Below are 25280 nucleotides of genomic sequence, written 5' to 3'. Positions count from 1 at the left end.
CTTACTAGTTACAGGATCTGAGCAAGTAAAAGATTACTTTCTCCAGCCTTGTGGACAAGGCAGGAGTTCATGAAGGAAGCTCTATTTAAATTGGGTTGTGAAGGGTAGTTAGGATTTTGACAAGTAGATATAAATGGAATATATTTATAGAATAAATGGAAAAAATATTTATATATTTATAGAATAAATGGAAACAATTGAAAAAATAATGGGAAGCTTAGAGAAGTTTCAAAGAGCAACCTGAAAAACCACTGGGAAATAGAAAGAAGTGGTCAGACAGCATGAAACAAGGAGAGTATTAATACTGGGTGTCTAGATATTATGCAGTAGGCAGGGAGGAGGCTCTGACTTTTTTTAGCAAGAAGTCATGTGATCATGTATTTTAATAATCTTGAGCATATTTCATCCATCCTTCTAAATTTTAAGTATGAAGAGAAAAAGGACCTTGGTTATGGGAGCCAGTATAAACAGCCAGAAAGAGGGAGAAACCACAAGGACACAATGTAGCAGAGGTAAATAATTTAAAAATCAAAGGTAAAAAAGTTTTAATGTATCATCTTAAACACAAGCAAGAAAGTTAAACAGTCTTAAACCAAAACACTAAGTGAAAATAGGAGCCTTGAGAAGTAAGCTGAGCCCTGCAGTCAGCTTTTGCCTTGTGGGTATTTTCCAAATCCTCTTTGACAAATGCCAAACCCTTTAGCTTCTGTTTCCATGGCCTCCCAGGATATAGGAAACAAAAAAAAGGCCTGCCCAAGGAAGAAAGTCCAGTAGGGGACACTCCAGTCATGAAGCTGGGACCCCAAATGACTACCCCTCAATTAAAATATGAACTAGAAATAGACCCCTGGAAGACTACAAGGAAAATTAGCTTTTGCAAAGTTAGAAACCAATAGAGGGGAAAAGAAAAACATGGCTAAGGATTTGGACCCCAAGTTATGCCCTCATGCAGATTTTTAATTTAAATTCCTGCTACCGAGATGACTCAACACACACACACACACACACACACACACACACACACACACACACACACACACCTCATACACACAAACAAACAAGCAATAAAAAAAAAAAGTCAAAAATTTAATTTAGGGACTTCCCTCGTGGCTCAGTGGTTAAGAATCCACCTGCCAATGCAGGGGACACAGGTTTGATCCCTGGTCCAGGAAGATTCCACATGCCGCGAAGCAACTAAGCCTGTGCACCACAACTACTGGGCCTGTGCTCTAGAGCCCGTGAGCCACAACTACTGAGCCCATGTACTACAACTACTGAAGCCCGTGTGCCTAGAGCCCGTGCTCTGCAACAAGAGAAGCCACCACAACGAAAAGCCTGTGCACCACAATGAAGAGTAGCCCCCTCTCATCACAACTAGAGAAAGCCCGTGCACAGCAATGAAGACCCAACGCAGCCAAAAAAAAATTTAATTTAAAGTTATCCCAGATGAATATTGGCCCCAGGTGCTTAACAGAGGCAAAAGAAAAACTTCTTTAAATGAACTTACCTTAATCACAGACCTTACACAGTTCTTAAAAATAAAATGTTAAGGTAAGATCAGCTCACATTCAAAATAATAATTAAAACAGAGAGCAAGAAGCAAAAATTAGCATAAACAACAGACAACAGAAACAGACTCCCAAGTTCTTTAAATACTGGAATGATCTGACACAGATTATAAAATAATTAAATGTACTTTTTTTTTCAAGAAATAAAAGATAAGCTAGGAAATGGGTTAAGAGAACAAAGGAACTATAAAGAATGACCAGGCAAACTTGAAATGTAGAGAAAAAGAATGTTAGAAATTTTAAATATAATTATTCAAATTTAAATGCAATGGATGGACTTAAGAACAAATATGACACATCCAAAGAGAGAATCAGTGAACTGAAAGATGGAACTAAGGAAATTATTCTAGAATGTAAAACAAAAATACAAAAAGATGGAAAATATGATAAATATGTTAAGAGACATGGAGGAGAAAGAAAGAAATTTACACTAACATCTAAGTAATACTCACAATGATAAGAGACAGAAAATAAAAGTAGAAGAGACAATAATTGAAGAGATGATATCTGAGAAATTCTAGATCTAATGAAAATTACCAACTCACATATCCAAGAAGTAAGTGTCAAGCAAAATAAATATATTTTTTAATTCTACATTTAAATCACAATGAGTCTGAGAATTATCATGAGCCATTTCAGAACACAAATGAAAAAGAAAAGATCTTAAAAGGCACCCCAAAAGAAAAGAGAGATTACCTTCAAAAGGAACAGAGGTACTGTAGTTAGACTACCTTTTCATTGGTAACAAAAGAAATCAGAAAGAATGAAATGAGATCTTCTATATGCTGAAAAAAATAGCCATCAACCTAGAATTCTATACCTACAAATATATTTCAAAAACTAGGGCAAAGTAATAACATTTTCAGGCATACAAAAACAGAGTTCACTTTCAGAAGACCTTTATGAAAAGAAAGTCTATGATGTACTGCAGGCAGAAATGAAAATGAGAGCCCATATGGAAAATCTAAGATGAAAATAAGAATGAAAAGCACAGAATATAGTAACATATGAACAAATATAACCATTTACTATAAAAAGCAATAATGATGTTTTATAAAAATATACAAAGAAAATAATACTCAAATCAGGAGAATGGAAATGGAGTCAAGGTGTTGTAAGATTTTCATGTTCTTTGAGAGAGAAAGGGTATTACCTTTAAACTCTAATAAGGTCAACAGGCCTGTTTGACTTTCTAGGATAACAGCTACAAGAATGGCAAGAGTACACAGTATATTTTCAAACTAGTAGAGGAGGGAAATGGAAAGAGGAAAAATAATCCAAAAGAAAACAAGAAGGAAAAGGAAAGAAAACAAAGAACTGGGAAATAAAAAATAAAACACAAAATTTGATGTTAGATATTAATTCCAGTATATCAGTAATTATAGTTAAAATATGAAGGTAGCCGAGCTAAAATTCTTTTTTTTTTTTTTTTTTGCAGTACACGGGCCTCTCACTGTTGTGGCCTCTCCCGTTGTGGAGCACAGGCTCCGGACGCGCAGGCTCAACAGCCATGGCCCACAGGCCCAGCCGCTCCGCAGCATGTGGGATCCTCCCGGACCGGGGCACAAACCCGTGTCCCCTGCATCGGCAGGCAGACTCTCAACCACTGCGCCACCAGGGAAGCCCCTGAGCTAGAATTCTTAATCAAATTATATGCTCTGTTCAAGAGAAATATATTTTTAAAACATTACTGAAGGTTGAAAGAAAAGAATGACAAAAATGAAAGGTAAGTAAATTTCAATCAAAGGAAAGCTGGTATCACTATAGTAATATGAGATGAAAGAGATATTCGATCATTGATAAAGATAGAAATGGTTGTTTCATAATGTTGAAAGGATCAATTCACTAAGTATATATAAAAATTTTAATTGCTATATATACTCTGACAGCTTCCAAACATATAAAGCAAAATTTTACAGAAGTACAAAGAAAAGAAGAAAAATCCACAGAGTGGGATAGATAGTGTTACCTCTCTCTCAGTAGTTAATTAGAGCAAGTGGGCCCATACCCCCAAAAATATCAGTAGAATAAACAGGATTAAAATAACACGATTAACAGACTTGACCTAATGAATGCACATAGAAAATGTACCAACAACTGTAGAATATACATTCTTTTCAAGCACAGAGAGAATATTTACAAGATTTGATAATGCTGGCCATAAAAGAAGCCTCAACAAACTTCAAGTTATTGAATAAAAAATACTAGTTTCTCTGACTTCAATGCAATTAAACTAGAAATCAATAACAAAGTTACTTTTTAAAACTTCATATGTTTGGTAATTATAATTGAAATTAGAAAATATCTAGAACTGAATTATAATGAAAATATGTATAAACTATTTTTATGATTATAGTTTTATTATAATGAAAGAATACAAATTAGAACCGGCCAAACAAGAGACATATATATGGCAGAATCTAGAACTGGGAGGCTTACACAGTAGCAAAATAAGTAGAACTGACACTTGCCCTCCACAGTTTGTGGAGCCAATTTCAGGTACTTTTGATACATTTTAATCCATTTCTTAGTTATATCTTGTTTGCTTCAAAGGATTTTGGAGCATCTATACTTCTAATATGCTGTTTATACTCCCTATGCTAAAGTGGTGGTGTAGAAAGTCTTAGAAGGGACTGTGTGTCTTCCACATCCATCTTCTCTCCATCTTCCTTTTCTGAGACTTCCTCTAACCCAGTGACCTCCCTTATTCCCCATGTACCTTTTTCACTGTCTGCCCAGGGTCCTCCATTCATGCTTTTCACACTTAATCCTCACTGGGTAAGAGCATCATTCAAAATTTACCAAATTTCTATTCTTACTCTGCTCTCAGCTAGCTATCTGCAAGAAAAAGCAATATGGTAAATTCTTAATGCTAGGGTATTATGTCTAATATTGATTCAGTGTTATCCCTCCCAAATATATTTGATTTTTAATAGTTTCTTTAAAATATTTATTTATTTATTTGGCTACACTGGGTCTTAGTTGCGGCACTCAGGATCTTCATTGTTGCATGTGGGATCTTCGCTGCCGCATACCGGAGCTTTTAGCTGCCAAGTGCGGGATCTTTATTTGTAGCATTCAGGATCTAGTTCCCTGACCAGGAATCGAACCCGGGCCCCCTGCATTGGGAGCACCGAGTCTTAACCACTGGACCACCAGGGAAGTCCCCCAAGTATATTTGATTTTGAAAAGAAATTCCTATAAAGTCCATGAAGATGATTCTCATATTGCAGAATTTCAGGCCAGAGGGAAAGATACATTTGACAGAGGTCCTGATGAGGGAGTGAGCCGTGAGCCATGGGGATAAATTTAGGAAAGGGTGTTCCAGGCAGAAGATACAGCAAATACAAAAACCCTGAGGCCAATATGTGCTTTGTATATTCAAGAAACAGTGAAAAAGCCAGTATGACTGGAGCAAGGGAGGCAGCAACAGGAGATGAAGTCAAAGAGGTAGCTGGATTCCTCTGACTGCTTTGTTCAGAGTCAGCCTAAGGGGGGCAAGGTAGAAACAGGAAGACCACTTAGGCAGCTCTCAACATAATCTAAGCAAGAGACAATAGTGACTTGGAGCATCAGTGGAGACTGGGAGAAATCAGATTTTGAATAAATTTTGAAGGTAGAGTCAAAAGGATTTGTTGACAGTTTAGACACAGAGTGAGAAAAATCTCAACAACACGCCATGGTTTCTGAGCAACTGCAATGATGGGGAAGACTGGAAGGAACAGATCTGGAGGGAAAGATCAGGAGCTGTTTTGTAGATAAATAGTCTGAGAAGCCTATTGGGCAACTATGTGGAGATGTCAAGTAAGCAGTATGTTATGAGTATGTGTCTGGAAAAGAGGCCTGGCCTAGAGATACAAATTTGAAAACCATCAACAAATGGATGATTACTGAAAACCATGAGATTGGATGAGATCATCAAGGACGTGAGCGTAGATAAAAAGGACAAGAGGTCAAAGGAGTGGTTCTGAGGCAGCAGAAAAGGAGACTGAGAAGGAGAAATAAATGAGGTAGGAAGAAAACTACCAGGAACTAGGAAGCAGGACAGTGTAGTGTCCCAAAAGCAAAGAAAGCCCTTCAAGGTGAGATCAGCTGGGTCAAATACTGCTGACAGGCCAAGTAAGATGAAAATGGGATTGGGCTGTTGAACTTAGCCATGTGGAAGGCACAGGCAACCTTGACCAGAGCAGTTTCATTGGGTTCATGGAGTTCTTACCAAGACAGTAGATTTTTCTTGAATGAAGGTCTCATCATTCTCTATATGCCTTTAGGACAATTCCCAGTTTGTTTTTTTAAGAATAGTTTTCACCATTCATCGTTATTTCCCTGGAGAGAGCTTATGCAAAGCTCTGCACACTGCCGTTGCAGAAGTGACCCCCTTTCTCCTTCCCTTTTAGGAAAAACTTCTCAAAAGTTGTCAGTGTTCAATTCCTGACTCCTTTCCCCTACCCCAAATTCTTTCCTGGACCAATCCAATCAGGCTTTGTGAGCCGTCTCCTACTGAGCCCAATGAAATTGCTCTTGTATACATAAACTATTAAAGCTGTTCTTAGGAAGTTGATAATCTTAAATGTTTATTTACAAAAGAAAATTAGTGTGCTAAGCATCCATCTTAAGACAATGGAATAATAATAGCTAACTAAACCCCAAATGGTCAAATTCGTGACCATTTTATATAGGATAGGACAGGCCAGAGACACTGGTCTTCTCTTAAGGGATTTAAGATTGTCAAATTTTAGCACTACAGTGAAATTATTTAAGATATTCCTTATGTTCATAACATGTGAGGCTATTTTGTTTGTCATGATGGCAAAAAAAATGTTTTATAAAGGGAAAGTATTTCAAACTGTGTTCATTCAAAGTAAGCTATCAGTTTACACTGAATAGTTTGGCCAACCTAAAAAGTACCATATGACAAGGGGGAAATGTGATTACTTTAGACAACTATGATATGTTTTATTAAGTTTTTCATTTCTGTTGACTGTTGAGTTTGTACTTCTAGCAAAGGTATAATTCTAGAAAAAACTAGGAATCAAAAAGTTGTTTGGGCTTCCCTGGTGGCACAGTGGTTAAGAATCCACCTTCCAATGCAGGGGACACGGGTTCAATCCCTTTTCCGGGAAGATCCCACATGCCGCGGATCAACTAAGCCCGTGCACCACAACTACTGAGCCTGCACTCTAGAGTCCATGAGCCACAACTACTGAGCCCACGTGCCACAACTACTGAAGCCCATGCACCTAGAGCCCGTGCTGCGCAACAAGAGAAGCCACCGCAATGAGAAGCCCGCACACCGCAACAAAGAGTAGCCCTTGCTCGCCTCAACTAGAGAAAGCCCGTGCTCAGCAACAAAGACACAACATAGCCAAAAATAAATAAATATAATTAATTAATTAATTTTTAAAAAACTTAGAAAAAGAAAAAGAAGTTGTTTGAACTAGGACAGATAAACCTCAGTACATTATATAAAATGTACTCAGCTCAACTGCTGTGCTTAAAATACAGATTTTAGATCCCTCTTTACAGACATTGAAGTAAATATATCTCTCTGAGTTGTAAATGATAGTGGTTAGCAGAGTATTATATTGTCAATGTTAAACAAAAACCAAAACTGGAATGTACGGGGGGGGGAAAAGGAAACACACACAAAAAAAACGAAGGAAAAAATAAAGAAAAAAGAAAAAAAAAGAAGAAAGGAAATAATAAAGAGCACAAATTAATGGAAAAGAAAACAAAATATAACATAGGGATTAATAACACCAAAAGTTTATCTTTTTTGGCTGTGTTGGGTCCTCGTTGCTGCGCATGGGCTTTCTCTAGTTGTGGTGAGCAGGGGCTACTCTTCGTTGCAGTGCATGGGCTTCTCATTGTGCTGGCTTCTCTTGTTGCGGAACACGGGCTCTAGGTGAGCAGGCTTCAGTAGCTGTGGCACACGGGCTCAGTAGTTGTGGCTCGCAGGCTCTAGAGCACAGGCCCAGTAGTTGTGGCACATGGCTTAGTTGCTCCATGGCATGTGCGATCTTCCCGGACCAGGGATCAAACCTGTGTCCCCTGCATTGGCAGGCAGATTCTTAACTACTGCACCACAAGGGAAGTCCCCAAAAGTTTATTTTTTAAAAAGACAAATGATTTTGACAAGTTTATGGTGTGTCTAATCAAGAAAAAAGAGGTAAGGCACAAAAAGCAAGTATCAGGAATAAAAACAACAGACATCATATGGATCCGGAAGACAATAAAAAGGCACTAAGAGAATGATAGTGACAAAGAGAGATCTTTATTCCAAACCTAAACTGGAATTGCAATGAAGTGGACAAATTCTTTAAAATTATATACCTATTATATTACATGATATTACCATTAGATAAATGTGATCTATAGTCAAATTTTTTCCTCCAAAAACAAAATCCAAACACAGATGAGATGTCTTTACTGGCAATACAACTTGAGAAACATCACTGAAGACCTAAAAGGAAAAGGAGAGATATACCTGCACCAGCAACCTCTCTCACACTCACAGTCCTCCCCCTCATCCATATAGTCTCCATTCTCAGTCACACACAAGTGTCTTCAGCTCACATGCCACCCGATCTTTCTCTTCCCAGGCAAAGTTCAGTGGTCCTGGTCTCCTCAGTGGCAGCCTATATTCCACTTGCCGTAAGTATGACTGTCTGTGGCTCTAGGTGAGCCAAGAGGAAACTTGCTCTCATTTCATCTGGAAGATTGGGTGCATAGAAATATCCAAGGTTTGACAATTGCTCCTCAGGACCCCCCACATGCAGACATGACATCATTGGGTGTCACAGATCTTGCCTTTTACATAAATGCACTTAGTGGGAGCCTCTTACCCTCTTTTTCAGGCATAGTCTCCCAGACTTGATGATCTGGAGGTGCTATTGGGATGAGCTCCCAGGCAGAACCCAGGAGATCCAAGTGACATTCCCTTATTCTCAGTTCTAGGCTATTTATCTATTTCCCTTTCTGCCCACAGAAAATAAGAGCCTACAGTGTCAGTAAACTGGCCCTGCTGGGACTCACCCAGACCCTGGCAGTGGAGCTGGCACCAAAGAACATCTGTGTGAACTGCCTGGTGCCAGGAATCATCAACACAGACTGCAGTCAAATGGTGAGGACCAAAGGCAGCTCCTGGACCCTCCCACACTGTCCCATTGCTGTCTTCCCCAGGCAAGACCTTAGCCAAAGAGACCCATGCTTATAAATGTGGAGTTCTGTCCTCAAGCCCAACACACCTAGATTCTGGTCCACAGCTTTGAGACTTGGCAGCTTCTGCCCACCATACAGGAGAATGGGTTTCAATTTTAGGGTTTTGATTCTTTAAGGGAGGGGCAGGGAATGTTCCCCCACCTGCCTTAACTCTGAGCCGGGTCAAGCTTCCACAAGGGCACGTGCATGGTGTGGCTCCCAATGTAACTGCATCTGTCTGAGTAACAATGACCTATTATTGTTCTTTGCTTTAGCTCTTCGAGGACCCAACTCTGTGGAACTGTTTGGAAAGATTCCATGGAATACAGAGGTATGTTGTGATGAGGCAGTATCCATCCGGATCTGGATTAAGGTGACCTTAGAAGTTTTGTGATGGATAAAAGATCACATGCCATCACTCTGCAGGCTGTTACCCATTCCTCTTTCTGAGATCTGATCACACGCCTAGCCCTGCGATGAGTATAAGTCCCTGCAGAGCCCATATATCTCCATTTGCAGCCCTCCACTCATCCCCATGAGGGTCTTGACTTCACAGCATCCCACAGGAACCCAGAGCTCATGGGGAGGTGTCACCACTCTCAGCCCCACCTCTTCTTTCTGTGCAGAGTGGGGTGGCCTGAGGACTGTGCAGAACTGGTGTCCTTCCTGTGCTCTTCAGATGCCAGCTACATCACTGGCAAGTACATCATGGTGCCCAGCTTCTCCCCCACCTCTGAGGGGTATGAGCTCAGAGCTCAGGCTTGCCTCTTGATGTGAAGGCCCCATGTGGTTCTGGGCCACCGTGTTGGAAAACCTCTATTAATGACGAGCCTGTGCTCAATATACACACTTTGAGTTCAGAATCACCAGAGTGTAGACTAGTAAAGAAAAGAAAGTTTACAATATAAAACTGTCATTAAGTATTTTTATTTTTCTTCACCCCTTTCCCACCTTGGTTATTAGGAACCATGGCCTAACAAGAGCATAGTTACCGGGAGATCAGCATTCTCAGGGATGAAGTCTGGGCCACCCCATTAGGTGAGCAGCCTAGAACAGAGGACATGCTGACCAAGGGTGAAGGGAATCTAGAAGAGGTATGGCCTGAGCCCATTTGCAGCTATGGGCAGTTCCTGGCACACTGACAGTTCCTCAAGTACCTGTACATCCCTAGCACAATAGGAGATTGCTTGGTTGTACACAGATAACAAGCCAGAAGTACAGAGGAGTTAATACCAGCAGAGGTCACCCTCACCAATAGAGGATGGGAGTTGATGGATCAATGCCAGCCTCCCCACCTGGATTTTCAGAGAGTGCCAGGCAAGAATGAGGCCCTGTTACAGTGATAATTTGTACATTAATGTTGACTATTTTCCCTCCAGGGTCTCACTTTCCCCACTTCTGTTTCTTGACCTGGTACACAGTTACATAGGCATTGGTTTTTATAATACTTCATTAAGCTCTACGCTTATATTTTACATACTTTTTTGTACATATATCATGTTTCTCAATTATATGTTAAAAATATAATAGGTGTGAGTAGGACTTTGGCTTTGAGTCATTGTAATACAAATAAAAGACTTCATAATTTGAAAAATAACAAATAAAATGACATATAAGTTGGAAGGGAGTAAAGAGAGAGTATTTTAGGTTTTCATATTTATGTATCAGTCAAGATCCTAGCAAGAAACAGACAAACTCTTAAACTGAGTGATTTGAGAACGTTTAATAAAAGTGCCATTTACAAAGGTGTGGTCAGGGTTTAAGGAAACCAATGGTTGGGTGGGGCAGGGGGGGCCCAGCACTTCTTCTAGGCCCAAAGGAAAAAAGGAAGGAGCAGATGCAGGGACTGAAAAGGGTAGCTGTAAGGAGTAGGCCAATGGACAGGAGCCCTGGACTTAGGTAAAGAGTCCCAGCCCACACACTGTGACCTAGCAGAGACAGAGTTGGGGGAATAAATATCCAACCAGAGGCCAGAGGGAGCCTGTTGATCAGCCTGTACAGGTCAGTCTCCTAGAGCACAGAGCAGAGAAGGAAAGGGGGGAAAGTGGTTATGGAAGGATAAACAAGATGTCCAACTGGACTAGGAGGACGGTCAAGTTATTAATCTTAGATTTTGACAGTTAAGCTAATGTGTTGTAATTTCTACAGTAACCACTAAGTGAAACAAAAGATATAGAGCTACAAATAAACAAAGAAAAATAAAACGATTTAAAAAATCAATCCAAAAGAAATCAAGAAAGAAGACAAAAAGGGGACTTCCCTGGTGGTCCAGTGAGTAAGACTCCACACTCCCAGTGCAGGGGGCCCAGTTTTGATCCCTGGTCGCGGAACTAGGTCTCACATGCATGCCACAACTAAGAGGAGTTCATGTGCCGCAACTAAGAGTCTGCATGCCGCAACTAAGAGTCCACATACCTCAACAAAGATCCTGCGTACTGCAACTAAGACCTGGCACAGCCAAAACAAATAAATAAATAATAAATCAATACAAATAAATATTTTTAAAAAGAGAAAAAGAAATAGCAAACACATAGGATAAGTGGAAAATACAAAATAAGAGGATGGATATAAACCCAAATATATATGTGAGTGTAAATGGACTGAATGCTCTACTTAAAAGAAAAAGATTATCAAACTGGATAAAGAAGGAAAGAAGGAATCCAACCATATAAACACATATGAGACTTTAAAAATAAAATCTGAGGTATACAAAGAAGGTTGAAAGTAAAGGCAGGAAAAAGGTATCACACTGTGTTGAGGGTCCCCAAGACCATCCTCAGGCTCAATGATTTACTAAAAAGATTCACAGGACTCAGAAAAGCTGTTATACTTATGGTTATAGTTTATTACAGTGGAAGGGTACAGATTAAAATCAGCAAAGGGAAAAGGCACATGGGATGAAGTCCAAGAGCAACCAGGTATAAGCTTCAAGGTGTCCCCTCTCAGTGCAGTCATATGGGGTCATGCTTAATTCTAGAATCAATATTGAATATGTGCAAAGTGTTGTCAACTAGGGAAGCTCACCCAAGCCTTGGTGTCCAGAGTTTTTATTGGGAGTCAGTCATAAAACACTCACATGACTGATCTTAGCTACGCAGCCTCCAACCCACCAGAGGTCAAACTAACACAGTGTATCCAAAACCTCAGGCATGCAGAAAGACTCTTATCAGGAAGAATATTCCAAGTACTCAGAGGTTATCCTCCAAGATGCAGTCATGTGAGGTGATGATGTGTTAATAAACTCTACAGTGGTAATCACTTCACAATGTATATGTATATCAAGTCGTCATGTTTATACTTTAAATATATACAATTTTATTTGTCAATTATACGTCAGTAAAGCATGTGAAAATACACAGGACCAAAGCCCATGCCACAGAGAGGTAAGCAGGACACCATTAAATCCTGGCCCTTTACATTTATTGGTAAAGCTCCTTATTGCTAGTAATAGTAATATCCTAGTACAGAAGAAGAGAAGGCAGATCAAATGTGTTGATAATTCAGGCAGCCACTAATAGGTTTACAACTCAGCACCTGCCAGAGCCAGGTTCACATTGGCCAGGCCCAGCCTAGCTCAGGCTTCAGGGACCCGCCCTCACACTGAGGACAAAGACCAGCAAGGATCTTCTGTATCAGTCAATCCAGAGGAGCAAGTCCAGGCCAACACACACATGGGCAAAACAAATCAAAAAGGAGGTTGAGGGCTAAGAGAATTAACCCAAGGTTGGCTCAAGCACAGGGAATCATAACCAGGCCTGTGTGCAAGGCCAGGGAGGTAAGAGTTACTACCTTTAAACCAGAATCCTCTGTGTCTGCCACTAAGCACAGTTCTGCATATACTCTGGCCTCTCTGTGCCACAGCAGAATTCCAGAGGATTAGGATTTCTGGAGCCATTTCCATCTGCAGGCAGAAGTGGTGATCTCTTCTTGCCTTTGGCTCAGCCTGACCTCTGAATCTGGCTTTTCTTCAAATCTGATTCAGAGATGGCTACTCAGACGTCCTTACCCTTCTCCATTCATTCAGCTAAACAAACATGAAACAACTACTAATATGGTGGCCATGGTACCACGCTGTGCCTTAGGTCTCGAATGTTGATGTGCCGTCGGTACACAGGTGGCCATTAAGGTTTAAAAAATCAAGAATGCATACACTGTAATGGAGAGAGAGATCTGCAAGGTCCTCTGAAAACTGTTAGTAGTTGCAATAACCACGGGGACTGAAGCCTCTGCATGAATATAACAGGGACTGGTGTGGTACTGACCATCCCATTTCCTCTCCCGCAGATGTGGAAAGGCTGCAGCTTCAGCCTCCCTGACAACTATATTGAAGCTATGTCATAATTTCTGCCTGTGCCTGTCCCCTAAAATGTCCCACAAGAACCTTGGCTCACCCTCTCTCTCCAGTTTGTATGGTTGGAAGTGAAGGATTCTGAAATGATGGAGTTGCCAGATAGAAACAGCCAGACTTCCTGAGTTTCTACTTGAAGAAAAGCTGCCCAGGAGTGCCACAGACCCTGCCTTGGACTGTGACACAAGCAAGAAATTCTTGCTGGGTTAAGCCACTGAGATTTGGGGATTGCTTATTATCTAACATAGCCTAGCTTACCATAAGCAAGTGTGGAGGAGGAGGGTCAGGCAGCCACTTTTCCCCACCACTAGTAGTGACCTCGAACATAGACTCCTTGAAGCCCAGAAAAAGGAAGGAATTGGACTCCCTAGGCAGGTCTTAGTTGGGGACAGGAGTCTCCTAATGGCCTCTCATCTCCCTGGTGACAGTCACTAGGATGGCCATGACTGCTCCTTCTGGCAGAATCCCTCCTACTCACAAGGGCTATGGCCTCCCCAGTTGACTTCCCAGGTGGTACCACCTGCCACCAACTTCAGGAGAAAGAACAGCTTTAGGTGAGAAGCACATGCAGAGACTCAGATGCCATAATACTACAGTGGACAGCTATCCACCAGGGCACTAGACCTGGGAGCCTATTTCCAGAGGCCATCCAGGATATGAGTTAAGTACATGTAGATTTCTTTATTCCTCCTATTTAGAGCTTGCCCTGATCCTTCCTAGCTCCATCCTAGCTATCCTGTGGCTTCCTGCCCTGAAGGAATGGAAGCTATAAGCAGATTCTTGGATGCCCTTCTCCACCCCTGGACACCTGCCTAATTTTTTCACTGCAGTGATGTTGTTTACCAATGGCATATAAACTTTCTAAGCCTAAGGCAGTGTGGGGTCATTTGGCCATCACATAGGGCTACGGGATAAATTTCTGTTGAATCATTAGGGATAATTGAGAGGGCTTGGATTAGAGGCACACCCTTAGCATCTCCAAATCAGATGTGAAGAGAAACCAGTGGCCACACTAATCCTAAAACAGAAAGAGGACAGCTGATCCCACAGCAGGAGGAGGGGTTCCACAGACAGCTGCAGAGTCATGAAGTGCTGGCATAAAACTTAGAAGGAAGAACTCTTCCTTTCCCCAGCCCCACACACTGTCCAGTTATGTTTCCTGTGTCTGAGCCAAAATGCTGGAGATGCACAATCATTAACCTTCCCCCAGGGCCTCTGAGGAATTGACACTCTCCCGGAAGGCATCACATTCCCAGGGAGACAAAGAGAGAGGTAACCTGAGGGCACTGACCAACCCTAGTAATTTCCTGGCGAATCTAACCCTGGTTACCAGGAATGTAACAGGATTTAACAACGGAGTGATTCCTCCCTTTGTGAATTATTGTTATAACAGTAAAAGGATATTAACCTGAATGAGGGCCTGGATTCAGACTCTGTAGGCAAATGGGGTCCCATCAGCCTCCTCTGATATACCCACTGGAATATGGTATTGTACGTGGTTCTTGGATGCTCTCAGGCATCCAAACAAACCCAGACATATCTCTCTGCTCCCACACATTTACACGGAAGCAGGACCCCTGAGAGGAAGGAAGCTGAGTCCCTTTGACAGCCAAGTTTCCTACAGTATCTCTGAGGAGCTGGGGTTTCCCTGACCAAGACCAGCTGGCAGGACCCCTGGTGTAGCCCCTGAGAGAGAATCGTGGAGGGAGAGAAGGAGGCCGTCGCGGTGGAAAGAGGACTCACTGATGCCAGGACCTGCCCTGACCCTGTCAGCCCCAAATCAGGTTTATGCCCCACTAGAAGGGCTCAGGGCTGCTCTGAGTGGTAACATGGGAAGGCTGTGTCAGCCACTACGTGGTGCCCTTTGACTGGGTGTAACCCAGGGGAGAGGGCATTACCCCTCCACACCACTCAACACACACATACACACGCACCCCTTTTATACCCACACATAACCCACCAGGAGGTGTCTCCTCTTACTGGGAAGGCTGAGGTGGTGAGTGGTGGCTGGAGAAGTTGCCAGGTGAAGACACACAAATGGATTCTTTACCAGGCTGCATTGTCTGAAGTTTTAGAATTTAATTGATATATGATTTGAAGCCCCAAAGGCAGGAACAAAATATTAACCCTCTCCCCACTTCTTTTCCTGATTTCTCGATATTCTTAAATAGCATTCAATCATTTTTAAAACAAAAAATGTAAAGAATAAAATTTAAATGGCTTATAATACCACATCTCAGACATTTGCAATTAACCATTTATAAATGAAAGCAATATGATACATGGATATGATAAGTCAAATATTACAGAAAGATATACATTTTTCTTTAAAAAAAACTTGCCGATTTCATTCCTGAAAGGCAACCACTCCTAACAGTGATGCCAGTTGGGTGGCCAGTAATCCAGCTCTAAAACCCCGTCTCATCATCTGTTTTCTTAGACCACTCCTGGGTACCCACTATCCTTGCTTGGGTTTCCCAGGAAGCAGACTCTGAGATGGAGATTAACATGTAGTAGGTTTTTTAGGAGGAGAGGGAAGCAGGGTTGGGCAAAGGATGAAGTCTAGCTGAATGCAGTCTCAAGGGAACGTCTCAGTCAGTCCTGCGGGGAGCTCTGAAGATGGGATGACCCTTCAGAGCTCTCCTGAGCTGGGGTGAGAGGGCTGGGCTCCATTCCACTCATTCATCGATCACTGGATGTGGGCTGCTGGAAGAAGGGTGCTCTTCAGCTAAAGAAATCCCTAAAGGGGTTGTCTGTTGAGGGCTTTCTCCCAGCAGCTGAGATAATAAATCTTCTAATCCTGAAGGGTAATTCGGGCAGCAAATATAAGCAACCACCACATAACCCAAGCTCTGGAGCTAAATATACCTGTTGTATAAACCCTCAGGTATCCTTGTCAACAGAAAAATGTCCCTGGCGATTATGTGCTCTGTCCTCCGCTCATTCCCAAGAAGAGGGAACCCTGACTCAAGAGAACCTGTGCCCCCACCAGAGGCAGAACCTAATATAATAATTTCTTTATGGCTCAGTCACATGGCTGTTGGCAGGAGGCCTCAGTTCCCCACCACATGGGCCGCTCCTTAGGGCTACTTGAGTATCCTCGCAACATGGCAGCTGGCTTCCCCCCAGAGCAGGTGGTCCCAGAGAGCAAGAAAGAGGAGAAAGACTCAACACCATTACAGCCCTAATCTCAGACACCACAAACCACCACTTCTGCCTCACTCTATGCTTTGAAAGCAAGTCACTAAGTACCTCCTACACTTAAGGTGTGGGGGATTAGTCTTCAACTTTTGAAGAATAGTATCAAATAATTGTGGATGTATTTTTGAACGACAACATATATACAGAAGGAAATTTCCCAAATCAACAATGATATATACTTCTGAGGAAGGGAATAGACTAGAGGAGTCAAGTAAAAAGAAGTTTTTTGTTTTCCCTCTGTTTATTTATTTATTTATTGCAGTACACAGCCCTCTCACTGTTGTGGCCTCTCCCGTCGCGGAGCACAGGATCCAGACGCGCAGGCTCAGCGGCCAGGGCTCACGGGTCCAGCCGCTCCGCGGCATGTGGGATCTTCCCGGACCGGGGCACGAACCCGCGTCCCCTGCATCGGCAGGCGGACCTCTCAACCACTGCGCCACCAGGGAAGCCCTCTCTCGTTTTTTAATGGAAGCATCTACTGAAGTTATCTTTTCCCTATCTCACCCTGCGAGGGCATGCCACTCCTCCCATCAAAATGTGCCGGACCGGGGCACGAGCCCACATCCTCTGCATTGGCAGGCGGACTCTCAACCACTGCACTACCAGGGAAGCCCCCCTCTCTTTTTTAATAAGAGTGTATTCTTGGGGAACTTCCTAGCAGTCCAGTGCTTAGGAGTCCACGATTTCACTGCCATGGGCCCTGGTTTGATCCCTGGTTGGGGAACCGAGATCCCACAAGCTGCACGGCGTGACCAAAAAAAAAAGTGTATTCTTTTCATACTCTTGTAATTAAAAAATAAATATTCTTGACTATTACACATATGGCAAGCAGTGAAACTGGTGGGAATCCAGAAGCTCCCCTAAGGGGCAGACTGTGACTTACTGTCCGTCTCTGCCATGGTTTCTCCTGCCTGAACCCACCCAATAGACATAAGGGAACAAGCAAGAAAATGATTATTGCTAAGAGCTTCTCAGAGGAGTCATCATTTTCTTAGCACACAAACAAGGAGTCAGATGACTGCACTTTACTGAGAAGTGAAAGGTTGGGAAAAAACATTAGAACCATTAGTCGGTTTCCTCCATCCCCATTCTTCATCCACTATTTCATTTAATGTGGAAATCATCCTATTAGTTTTGATGGCTTGATTACAGGCTTTGGATGGGGCACAGATAACCCAGGGAAAGTGTCCAAGAGGGCTGAGCTGGGGGATTCTACACCCTCGTGGCCCCCCTCAGTCTGGGCCCTTGGGCCCACTCCCGTTCCTGTATCCCACGTAGATGCCCATTCTTCAACAGCTAGGGCCAGTGCCAGCATCTGCATGCAGTTAGGGGAGCCCTGTGGGAGGATCGGTCCACACCCAAGCAGAGAAATCACACAGTGGCTAGTTAGGGCCTATCCCTTGGGAACTGATGGCCTATCAGGAATTTTCTCTCTCCTGGGAGGCAAGATGTGTCTACCCTTCCTGGGCCTTTGCTGACCCCTTCAGGCGAGGGAAGGAACTTCAGCTGTGTCCACACAAGCACAACACTCCCATCTCTCCAGGCCCCCCGCATCTCACTTACCTGATCCTTTGCGTAGGAGAGACAGCCGGAGACCCCAGGCTCTGTCCCACGTGCAGGAAACCCTGCCCATCAGGGCAGCAAGCAGGGACAAATAGGACTTTCTCCCCTTCTCCTTCTATAGAGGAAAGTACTTTGTAAATGTGGCCTATCCCACTCACTTTACAGACTAAGAACCACCCTGTAGGCCCTAAAGGCGTTGCTAGAGACACCCAAGGTTCAACAACTAGCTATCTCTAGTCTACATTCAAGTCTTGTATTTGTCTTTTTCGTGTGTGACTCTCCCTTTGGGAGGAGATCATACACTGGAGAACTCCCGGTTTGGAAGAATTTTTGGATTTGAATTTGGAATTTTTGAATTTTGCAGTATCCAACAATGGATACTGCAATGGATACCACCTCTGGCTTGAAGAGTCTCAGAAAGGGAGCTCTGGGGCACCCAGAGAGTGGCTACAAGAAAAGGGCCACCCATGCGAAGTGGGATGCAGGTATCCCTCTTGAACTGGAAGGGCACAAACCGGTATAGTAAATACCTGCACCTTCCTCTGAGCCCTCCATCTCCATGTCCTGCTGATGTTTTCCACCAGCCGATCCCAACCAGAAGCTGGAGGCATCAGAGTATGTTGATAATGTCCATATGCGCCAGCCTCCCTGGCTGGCAGTGGATGGGTGGAAAGTGGGTCTGAAGGGGCAAAAAGAAGACAACTAATGCAGGAGCCAACAGAGGAAAAGGACAAAGAGCTAAGCTGCTTTTCCATCTGCCTCTATTAATGACATGAACAGATTGAGAAAACAATATATAATGATTCAGAAGCACACCTGGGGAAGGCAGTGGTTTGTGATGTGCAAAGCTATGCACCAGAATTTTGATTATAATTGGTCTACTCGGTTTTGAGATTTATTTTGAAGGAGTTATGAACTTGGGCTTTAAAAACAAACAAGGAGGGGCTTCCCTGGTGGCACAGTGGTTGAGAGTCCGCCTGCTGATGCAGGGGACACGGGCTCGTGTCCCGGTCCGGGAAGATCCCACATGCCATGGAGCGGCTGGGCCCGTGAGCCCTGGCCGCTGAGCCTGCGCGTCTGGATCCTGTGCTCCGCGACGGGAGAGGCCACAACAGTGAGAGGCCCACGTAATGCACACACACAAAAAAAGAAGAATAAAGAAAAGAAAAGAAAAAAAAAATGGGAAAAACTCTTCTAAGTCATGAAACACGGTACTGGTGGATTTGTGTAAATGTGGAATAAGGAAGCAGGTGTCTATGGCAGGAAGGCTTGAGCAAGGACACCGGAGAAGCTTGATGAGAAAGACAAAAGTCTTTAAACCTTAGAGGAGATGCAGAAGATTTAGTAGGACAGGTCCTCTCGGCAGATGGTTATTCTTCCTCTTGGTCAGATGACCTGCCTATTTTTGGGTTAATCATTTCTATTTTATTCATTTCAACATGAGGACTGCTGGTGATAGATCAAGATGATCGAGACCTGTCATCCGTCTGATCTACTAGAAAAGCTGGAAACTTTCTCTGCATCCTTTTTTTAATCTCATAAAACCCTAAACTTCATCTCCCATCTTCCCTAAATTATATCTGTATTTCATCTTTTATGAAACCTTTTGGGTGTCCATAAACAAGTCATTCATAGAAAGATAGTTTTAGAACCCTTTCTTATCTCAGGTGGGTAAACCGAGGTCTTTTTCGCATTGATTTTAATAAAAACTGAAGGTATGAACCTAACAGTGTCTGTTATGGATGAATTCACCAGCCACTTTTCACAAAGTGGACACTGAAGAGGAAACTTGGGGTGATTGGCAGCAATTTTAACATCTGGGTATGCAGTCAAGTTCCCTCTAATTGGAGCTCTCGGGTGAGCTGGGTTTTTGTCTCTTTGCTCAGAACCTCTGAAGGGGACAGTTAAGAAAACTGTCCCCTTCAGACAGTTTAGTTTGAGTTTATTGCTATTAATTGCTTCTTCCCATTCCTGCAGTCCAAGAATCTAACGAGGCGAAACTAATAGGAAAATGTTTGCTGTGGTTCCACACACTTTGTTAGGTAGAAAGATCGTCAACACAATTTTCTACTCATTTGCTCACAAATGTGAGCCAATTCAGGGGTAGACTAGAAAGGACCATTAAATATGAGGTCAGGAGTTTGGTATTCTAATTCCACTGTTTTGCTAACTAGCTGTGTGTGCTCAGGTAAAATTTACTTAATTCTCTGTGTCTGTTTCCTATAACTTTCCAGCAGAATGATTAGACCTAACAATCAATCTACATTCAAGAAACTAAAATGCCAGGTCCTAAGAGCAAGGGAGAGGGGTGTGGTAGCCGAGGCTGGCCATGGGGACAGGGGCCAGAGCACACAGGACCTCAGAGACCTGGTTAAGGATTTTACTCTTTATTCTAAGATCATTAAGAGGCCCCTGAAGTGTTTCAAGCAGGGGCTGACATGACTAGATATTGGCTTGAAAAGATCATTCTGGTTCCATTTTGGGAAATGTATCAGAACCCCCTATATGACATTTAAAGTTCATTATGTCAAAACATGCTCACCTTACCTATATTCCCATGCTATGGTATAATGAAGAATTCGTCTGGTCTTTGTCCCAGGTTCCTGGCACAGAGCTTCTAAAACCCTTGGAATTCCCCAAGTGATATTGTTATTCCTGAACCCCTGGACCATACCTGAGTTTATATTAGTAAGATAATCAGGGGGTCTCCTAAATGACTCAGGGGGTCTCCAGGATGGGGGCTGGTCACCTGAAAGACCAACCACCTGATTAGAAGGTTAGGTCTTTAAATGATGTGCGACCAGCCCAGCCCTACTCCCCTGGCGGGGAGTAGGACTGGCGACAGCATTCAGTCCCCTGGTCAACGATTTAATCAGTCATATCTATGTAATGAAGCCCCAATCAAAGCTGAACACTGAAGCTCAGGGGAGCGTCCTGGTTGGTGAACACATCAATGTACCAGGAGGGTGACCTGTCCTGATTCCCCTGGAGACGGCAGGGAAACTCTACGTTCGGGGGCCTCCCAGACCTTGCCCCATGTGTCTTTCATTTGGCTGGTCCTGATCCGTATCCTTTATAATAAAATTGTAATCAGATAGTGCTTTCCTGAGTTCCATGAGTCATTCCAGAGAACTAACAAAACTGAGGGGGCCATGGGAACCTCCTGGATTTGTAGCCTGTTGGTCAAAAGTGTGGGTGAGCTGGGAACCCCCGAAGTATGCCTGCCATCTGAAGTGGGGGCAGTCTTCTGGAGGACTGAGTTCCCACCTGGTGTGGTCTGCAGTAACTCCAGGGGGTTAGGATCAGATTTGGATTGCAGCACACCAGGTGGTGTCAGACCAGTGTGGGTTGAAACAGAATCCAAGCTATTTTGTTTTAGTCATTCTCAATCAGTTTCAAGTCAAAAAGCCTTTTGTCAAAAGGAGTTAAAAAAAATAAAAGTGTCCCAAAATTAAGAAACGGACATATTTGTCTGCATTTGAGAAAAACCACTGGCTTCTGGCAGCTCAAAATTCAGATCTGGTTACCTGGTGGCTCCCCTGGAGGCTCAATGCCATTCATGCTTGCTGGTTACTAGCCCTAATGTAACTTGGGGGTGAAATCTTGCTTTTCCATTACTGGCCATACTGCAGCCCCTTGTCATTTGCTTCTGAGATGTGTTACTTTCACCGGGCCTGGGAGTCTACATGCCTGTCATCTCAGGCCATCCTGTGTGGGCTTCCTTTCCAACAAACAATGCAGACTAGATATTTTGGTGACCTTTGAAATGAAACTGCAACCTTTCATAGTTCTTTAAACTAGCTGCTTACATAAGCATTGTTTGCCAACTCTAAAACCCTCCATTTTCATACCCTTTCTGGACCAGCACACTCCTTAATTTCCCTGCTAACAGATTAATAAATGTTGAACTATGTTTGCAATCAAGCTAAGAAATTTTGTTGAATATCTTCTAGAAATGACTACAGTAAAACTTCAGGTTAATAGTGGGCAGGAGAAAAAAGTCTCTTCCAGAATGCTGTCTTAACACAGCCTGTTTCAGTCCAGATAGATCACAGGTTACACATTCAATATGCCCAAGCAAAGCACATGAGTTAGAACGATACTGGTATTTATGATTAATACATCATTTAACAAATTCTGCCATTAAAGATTTTTTGGCCTTTTTAATCATTTGTATTATAAAGTTGGTTATCAAGTTTTCTGTAACTAGAAGTAAAATCCCATTACAAATGATTCTCAATAATAACTCTCTTCAAAGGCATCCACAGCGGCAATGCTTCTGATCACAGTAGTAGCGTAGTAATAATTGTCTGGAAGGAAAATCCCCCATTGTCCATTGTCTTTATCGTAGATAGAGCTGGAAGAACTCCACCAACCTCAGAGCAATTCCGTTTTTTTTTTTCTGCATCTCCCTTTATAGTAAATGCCTTTTTTACCACTTTTCTCTCCCCATTTCCACCCTAGACATTCTAATCATTCCTCCCAGAAAAACACTTAAAAAAATAAATTTTTTTAATGTGGGGAAGTTGAAAAAAGAAAAAGAAAGGGTTGACTGGCATTTTCCTCCTTGTTCTACGGGGTGCAGAGCTCTTGATATTTCAGTCTCTAGGCCTCATTCTGATTCATCGCCAGGTTCAACATAATTGTCACTACTGTCATCAGTCTAAGGGTGGCTTTGAAAGAACCGCACAGAATCACAAGGTAGAGAAAGAGATAGTGGATCCTGCCCTCAGCTTCCTGTGCCACCTTCTTTATTTCGTGCCACCAACACAAAGCTTAATTACAGGTTCCTACCCTTAGTCAACCTTATCAAGATTTCTAGGGGATCATTAGAAATATGTCATTACTAATTGTGTTCCTGAGTATACTAGACAAGAATAATATTCTCTATTGCAGAGCAGAAGGGAGAAAGTATATGGCATATTATATATACATATAGTTATATGTGTGTGTATATCTATATATAGATACACAAACATACCCACAGACATACTGGTTATATATTTTGGCTCTTTTTTATTTGCATGTGATTTCTATACCTTCTCACATAATTTTTCACTTTTTTCAAAATATTTTCCCTTACGGACAGTATCAGAGATATTTTCAGGTAGTCGTTACCAGAAAAAAAGAAAGTCAGAGTGCTTTAAAAAGTATTTATGGGGTCTTCCCTGGTGGCGTAGTGGTTGAGAGTCCGCCTGCCAATGCAGGGGACGCGGGTTCGTGCCCCGGTCCAGGAAGATCCCACATGCCGCGAAGCTGCTGGGCCCATGGGCCATGGCCGCTGAGCCTGCGCGTCCGGAGCCCGTGCTCCGCAACGGGAGAGGCCACGATAGTGAGAGGCCCGCGTACCGCAAAAAAAAAAAAAAAAAAAGTATTTATGTTTTCATCAAAAATAAATGTTTTTTAAATACAACTGGTCCTTGTCATCATATAAATGTAGTCATATTAAACCCAGTAATGTCATTGATGAGATTTGTTTGAACTCCAATAATTGGACCAACTACAAAGCCAACTAAGATTTTTAAGTGTTATTTTCATTCGCAAAGGAAAGAAATGGGGGGAAAAAAAGGTAAAACCTTCTTGGTCACAGCAAGAACCCAGAGGATTATTTCACCTGTCTCTTGGCATGAATTTTACCTCAAACAAACACATACAAAAATCTACTTCAAACAAACCACTACCATTAGCTCAAACCCGATCAATAAAGTCAGCAGAAGAGGGGCCCTCTCCATGCCATTAGAGAGAAAATACACCCCCATTATTCAGGAGACCTGAGGAGAAAGAGATCTAAAAAATTTTTCCCTTTGAAAATAGTAAGAAAAGTAATTAGCTATCATTCAAATTCTGTGAATGGGGCGATATGGCTGGAACTTATTATACCAGTCTTCAGAAAATCCTTGTGTTACTTTCTTTTTTAACCATTTTTCAATTTAAGTATAGTTAATTTACAATGTTGTGTTAGTTTCAGGTGTACAGCAAAAGATTCAGTTATATATATATATGTATTTATATATTATGTATATATATATTCTTTTTCAGATTCTTTTCCACTATAGGTTATTACAACATATCAAATATAGTTCTCTGTGCTATACAGTAGGTCCTTGCTGTTTATCTAGTTTATATACAGTAGTGTGTATATGTTAATCCCAAACTCCTAATTTATCTCCCCCACAACCTCCACTATCCCCTTTGGTAACCATAAGTTTGTTTTCTACGTCTGCAAGGCTAGTTCTGTTTTTAAAATAAGTTCATTTATACTTTTTTTTTAGATTCCACATGTAAGTGATATCATATGATATTTGTCTTTCTCTGTCTGACTCACTTCACTTAATATTTCACTTCACTTATTAAACAGGGTCTTCAGAAAATCCTCGTTCTACTTTAAATTTAACTCTAGGGCTTTGTTCAGTTTGGTAGTGGGAATAACTAAAATACATGTGTTATGAGATGAAACAGTAAATTCTCCTCTGCTAGCTGAAGTGGACTTCCACACCGCGAGTCACAGGAGAGAGTTTGTCCCTTTATCTACAGAAATCATGTATTTCCTCAGGATCTGAACTAAGACAGCACAGCTGTTCTGTAAAGGGCTCAGGATGGACACCCACCAGTGTCCCCTGGTGCGTGTGGGACTCACGGGAGCAGGGTCAGCGGGTCCAGGTCCCCGCGTCCCCGTGTTCTGTGGAGAGGTGTGCCGCGGCAAGTGAAAGGCAAGTGCCATGGAGAAGAGCCGCACAGGGCTCGGACGCACCCCTGGGACGCTTCTGTTTTATGAGATGTGTACGAAAGTGGCCTCACCTGGGGATTAGACGTTTTATTTATGTACACCAAGCAGTTCTTATCTTAGGTGCCCACTGTCTAGGGGGATCCTCTGGGATGCCTCGACGGTTTCCAGACCTTGGAGACTTCAAGTCCTGTGGGACAGTGAGTCTGAGAGCTGGCTCACTGCCAGGCCACTCAGAGAGAGGGGCCCAGAGTCAGAGTTACACTCCAGACAGCGCTGCTTGTCTCCACAAAACACAGCAGTACGCAGTTGCACATACTTCCTTACACAACATACACAAGTCTACAGTTGCAGGTGGGGGGATAATTAATAGATTTTATTTTTTTTAGAGTAGTTTTTGGTTCTAGGCGATGATGTATCAGTGTAGGTGCATCAATTGCCACCATATCTACTTAGGTTTCTGTGTTTAATGTAGACTTCCGTTGGAAGCAGTCCCTAGAGCCAATTGGAATAAGGTGAGTGACTGGTTAGATTTCTAAGAGCTTGAAGAGCTTACGAGTCTTTGTTGCATCCCACATGAAGGGCAGTTTGGCAAGGTCAAGAACGAACAATCTCTCACTTTCTCTTTCTCTCTCTCTCTCTTTCTCATTCTTGGTGCTAACGTTCCATATCCACC

General features: G+C 42.5%; 1 protein-coding gene across 1 annotated transcript in view; it reads left to right on the top strand.

Moving 5' to 3' along the window:
* Window positions 1-9545, top strand: part of LOC102977728 (dehydrogenase/reductase SDR family member 2, mitochondrial) — a 192562-nt gene extending 183017 nt beyond the window's left edge. Inside the window, exons 5-8 of the mRNA XM_024134448.1 lie at window positions 8177-8222; window positions 8557-8691; window positions 9044-9099; window positions 9395-9545. Coding sequence (XP_023990216.1) covers window positions 8177-8222; window positions 8557-8691; window positions 9044-9099; window positions 9395-9545 — 388 coding nt within the window. The remainder of the gene's footprint in view (window positions 1-8176; window positions 8223-8556; window positions 8692-9043; window positions 9100-9394) is intronic.
* The last annotated feature ends 15735 nt before the right edge of the window (window positions 9546-25280 follow it).

This window comes from Physeter macrocephalus, chromosome 11, assembly GCF_002837175.3.
Source record: "Physeter macrocephalus isolate SW-GA chromosome 11, ASM283717v5, whole genome shotgun sequence".
NCBI lineage: Eukaryota > Metazoa > Chordata > Mammalia > Artiodactyla > Physeteridae > Physeter > Physeter macrocephalus.
This window is presented reverse-complemented; position numbering and strand designations above follow the sequence as displayed.